Source organism: Atta colombica, unplaced genomic scaffold (assembly GCF_001594045.1).
Source record: "Atta colombica isolate Treedump-2 unplaced genomic scaffold, Acol1.0 scaffold33, whole genome shotgun sequence".
In the NCBI taxonomy this organism is placed as follows: domain Eukaryota; kingdom Metazoa; phylum Arthropoda; class Insecta; order Hymenoptera; family Formicidae; genus Atta; species Atta colombica.
Window position 1 is genome coordinate 2852540 of NW_017259437.1, and position 5274 is coordinate 2857813.

At 29.8% G+C, this 5274-nt stretch overlaps 1 protein-coding gene across 1 annotated transcript in view; it reads left to right on the forward strand.

Annotated features, from left to right (window-relative positions):
- The window catches only part of LOC108690500 (regulating synaptic membrane exocytosis protein 1), a 124697-nt gene that overhangs the window by 29402 nt on the left and 90021 nt on the right, over nt 1-5274 (forward strand). Inside the window, exons 4-5 of the mRNA XM_018197814.1 lie at nt 2067-2226; nt 4646-4897. Of these exons, the coding sequence (XP_018053303.1) occupies nt 2067-2226; nt 4646-4897 (412 nt within the window). The remainder of the gene's footprint in view (nt 1-2066; nt 2227-4645; nt 4898-5274) is intronic.

Here is a 5274-nt window from a genome sequence, read left to right on the forward strand (position 1 = left end):
TATTACAATAACATGTCAATTATCATATTACTATGCTCTCCGAAACATTAATTTATGTATTATTTGATTGCAATTGTATAAATTATACAAGATTTATTTGCTTTTGTTTAATTTCGATCAATTTTTTTAATAAATACTTCATATCGGTAATGATATTATCATATCGTATGTATCACATGATTTAAATATTACATTACCAAAATTAATTATCAATAGTTTAAATACAGTATTACTGTATCATATACATAAAAGCGTTGCGCTCAGTAATTTATTTAAAATTTCCGCGAATGTCTCATTAAATTTGAGTATCTCGAACTTGAATTTAATCACTTTTACATATATCAAAGTGTACACTTATCATTGACACCAACAAACTTAAATAATATCAACTTAATTGTGAATGCAATTTTGCGAATAACAATAATGAAAAAAAATGAACAGTTTTAATTAATAGAAATTCCGATATTTTTGTGATTTTTCATATAAAAGTTTTTATTTCCCAAAGGTTATACTGCAAACTACATTCTATTTCAAATTATTTAACTTTTGAAAATAATTAATCCTTGGCAAAAGTAACTTGCAACTGTACTATATTAATCTTATGCTAAAAAATTTTTTTGTTCAATAATTAAAAAAAAATTTTTTTTTAAATATATAACTATCAAAATTTAGTTACATCCAATTGTACTCTATAAATTCTGTAACTTAAAAATGTAGCTTTTTAATTGTAAAATTATATATTTATAAGAATATTTTTATACTTCAAGACTATTAAAATTTATATCTTAAATTTGTTTTTATAGTTTAATTTAATATTTTCTCTTCTTTTTCACATTTATAATATTATATTAATATCTCATTAATTAAAATAACTATTCCTTTATTGTAATAATGACGGCATTCTCTAATAAACTTTCACTAACAGTCTCAATATTCACGTAAAAAGTTTTTAGCCATTATTTCGCAATTTACAATTTAATCGAAAACATTTCGTCTAACTATTAATTCTCGTGCTACACTGTCTCGTACGAGTAAAGATTTACTCGTCGGTGAAACGCACTGCAGCGGACATTATCCGGAAGACGAACCATGAAGTTCACTATCAATTTAAACAAGCGCGACCCATCCTTATTTCCATCGTTTGCTCAGTTTGCTTGTGCATCCAGCTGAGCGATATTTAATACGACATGTCCATTAAGGACCATAGATTGATTTCTCGTTGATCAGTTAGGTAGTCCAGTTTGTTTAAGTAACGAACATGCCGTTTTACGAATGAACATAGCTATCAAATTCAATAATTAGGAGTTTTCTAATAATGATTTTTTTACAACTTAAATTTATTTTTACAGTCTTAGAAAATACATTTTTTTTATAGAAAAAGAGAAATACACACTGAGAAAAATGTCTGGTTGAATAATTGGAATTCTGATTAAAATGTACAAATCAATTTTCTGGTTAAATATATTAAATTCTAGTTGAAATAATCAGAATTCTAATTAATATAATCAAAATCTTCTGGTTTGTTCACACATTTTCAATTAGACATTTTTCTTAGCGCACGTGTGCAATAAGAAAAAGATTATTAATAATTTTGTTACATCGTAAATTTTACAATGTGTTGCAATTATTGTGTGTAAAAAGTTTCAATTATTCTTATTTTTGTGTAATAATAAAAAAACCATTAATTTAATGATAAATTCTTTCTTTTTATATTATGCAAACGCAAGTTACTCAAATGTATATAAAGAGAATATTCTTTTCTAATCGAATAAAATATTTCAATATTTTTATATGTAGTTATCATTATCATAAAATTATTATCATAATTATTATCACGTCCTTTACTTTTCATTGTTAAAAAAGTATACTTTATATATAACATTATCGAAGATGTGTATGTAATTAATTCTTGATATTAATTCTTGATTTCTTGATATTTGTCTCAATGCTTGACAATTTGTCTCAATAATGGATGTTTGACAATAATTTTGATAATAGAGAACACATTCGGAAAGATTGTTGTATCGAATAAGAACGTCTAAAATTTATCGGGTTCGATGTTCCAGAAAATCAGAAGCGGGCGGCAAGATAAGCAGTGGAGACGACTGCAGAATATGCCGGAAGTCGTTCAGCCCCGAGGAAGTCTCACGAATTTGTTGCGAGTGTCAACATAAAGTCTGCGAGGACTGTGCCTCGTATTCGACGACAACGAATTCCGACGATTTGGTGAGTGTATGTGTGTGTGTGTGTGTGTGTGTGTGTGTGTGTGTGTGTGTGTGTGTGTGTGTGTGTGCGTGCGTGCGTGCGTGCGTGCGTGCGTGCGCGCGCGCGCGCGCGCGCTTCCATTTTTAATTAATCGGCTTATTCATTGTCCGCTGGTAAATATTACCGTAAAACGAAATTGGGTGGCATTCAGATGCAAATTAATTGCGAAAAAGACGAAAAGGACGAAAGAAAAACATGAAAAACAAAAAGAAAAACGAAAGCTTGTGGAAATCTAATTTTGAGGATAATATTATAATTAAGCGTGACATTTTACCGTTACTTTTCTTAAATATTTATTTTTTTAACTTATTTGTTATAAATAATTGGAACCGGTTGTTTTCTTTTGACATTTCACTTTAATGATAATGATGTCGCTTGCGATTTTTATTTGATTTTCCTTTTCATTGTTAAACGACCAGTTTATTTTATTAGTTATTAATAAGCAATAAAGTGTGTGTGTGTGTGTGTGTGTGTGTGTGTGTGTGTGTGTTGTATGTGTGTTGTGTGTGTGTTTATAGTTAACTTGTCATATTTTGTTTAACGAAATATATCTATAAGCGTTTTGTGTAATTTACATTTTATGTAAATGTAAAGCCACATTAATCGTTTTACATTACGTGTGTTATCTATAATCGAGGCAGGAAATAAAATATCGTATAGAAATAAGAAAATTAAATTAAAATAAAAATATAATAGGAAATATGAAACAAAAAAAGAAATGATATGAAAAAATATAAATAAAAAAAAATGGAAAATTAGAATTGGTTTAAAAATAAGAAATGTGTGTTCGTTTCATAAAAGAATTTGCAGAAATATTCTAAGAATGAGGATTATTTATATTCGCATGCAAAAGAGACAGTTAATTGTCGATAGATAGAGACAAGAAAAGTCGAAAATTTACGATAGCAAGAACGAATGGAGTCTTATAATGCCAAGATTAACATCAACTCAAACACATACAGTTTTGTTGCTTACTTTCATTTTCGCTATCTTTCTTGACTTTATCATTAAGAGAGAATCTTTGCCTGTCGTACCCATAGGCAATAAAGTTTCCGTAGAAAATTACTGTAAGAAGAAATGATTTGAGCTTTCATTCTTTAACTATTCAAAGTTTTTCTTTTCAAAATGCCTAAGACAATTAAATGTACTTTTCGCCCGGATCATCATTTCATGTTTATAATTAAATCCACGAGAAAAAAAGCAAAAAGTGATCGGTATTTTTGTGACTCTAACTTTTTAAACTTTTTAAACTTCCGTACTATATCATTATAAACGTGAGGATCTAACGGAAATTTATTCGCGATTCGCATGAATTCACTCCGTGTTTAATCGCACCAAAGATTAATTGGTTTAATGGCGATTTTGTTTGCCCTTCGCTCGTTGATACGCATGCATGATGTCGATCGGGCGTTAATTCTAATTACACACGTAATTGATAAATTCGGTAAATACGCGCAGCCGATCGCATGAGATTTAATCTTGCGCCGGATTATAATGGATGGCATGCCCTTGCACGACATTCCTGCGGGCAACCCAAATTCGGTAGAATGTGCGTAATCATTCTGAATCTATTCATTCCGCATTTCTATTCGTTTCTAGCACACGAGATATTTCCGTGGTAACCTAAATTCATTAAAATATACATTCTCTTCTACATTTGACTAAACGGAATATTGTATAGAAAAATCAGGTGTACGTGTGAATACGATGGAAATGCGCGCATTTAGTAAATTTCGAGATTTGAATTCGCGCTTTATTCGCTATTTTTGACGCCCCGTGGTAATAGTATATACAAAAAGAGAAAATGCTTTCATGTTCAAATTCCATCATTAACTTCGCATATTATAAGTAAAATAAAAAATAAATCAAGTTTAATACGAGTTTAATACAAAATATTATATATTAAATTACACATTAAATTTACACAGTAACCAGTAACATTTACAAAAGTTAATAATATTTGTATGTTTGCTGCATTCGTATTGACGTTTGTCGAAGTAAAAATAATGCATAACATTCTAAAATGGAAAATTGCATATACGCTTTTCAGATTTGTAATAAAACATTTTAGAAATTACGGATTAATATGATTTTTTAAATTGGGATAAGTTAAATGTTTGTATTTTCTTTCATACATTATGCTTCCATATTACACTCACTTTAATTTGTGTGTGATCAAATTCCATCATTAGTTTAATTTTATTGTAAATTTGAATATAGTGCTAATGATCAAACCAATCAAACACGAAATAATAGTTTAGTCTTTAAAACTAAACATAATTAGGGAGTATTGTACATGCAATATTAAATGCAAACTTATCACCAGTAAACCAGTAAACATGGACAAGCGTTGACTTTTTTTTGTCTGGAAATGTTACAGTCTTCCTGGACATGTAGCGTTTGCCGTCGAAAGATCGCCTCGAGGGACCAACCGATAGTGACACAAGAATCCACAGATTCGATGCTAGATGTGCCGTGCTTGGAGGCTCTTCACAGGAGACACAGTGACGCCCGACTTGGTCCCACCGGAAGTCAGATAGGGACACTAGGAAGTGGATTGGCCCCACCGAGAAGTCCGGAAATTCGAAGACACTCCGATGTTTCGCCAGCTAGTCTCAAGGAATTAGAGAAGGTAAGCAAAAACTCGATTTACGATAATATATGCTTCCTTAAGTTGAACGATTAACCGAGAATAATGTAGATAGCATAACTGCTTCGTAATGACCTAATCTTTCTGATCGCTTTAGCTCAATGCGAATAGATGCATATAATTATCCCTCCCATAGCACAGTTTTAATCTCTGAAATATTAAATAACAAATAGGAAAAATAATACTTTGTCGAATAAAATTATATGGAGTGATTACGTTCTAGCCTTTTACGTTTTACGATCAAAGTGTAACTTTTCTTTAAATCAGAAACTATCTTTCTTAATATTAGATATATATATATATATGTTGTGTAAATATATAAAAATATATATTTTGTGTGTATATATATATATATATAT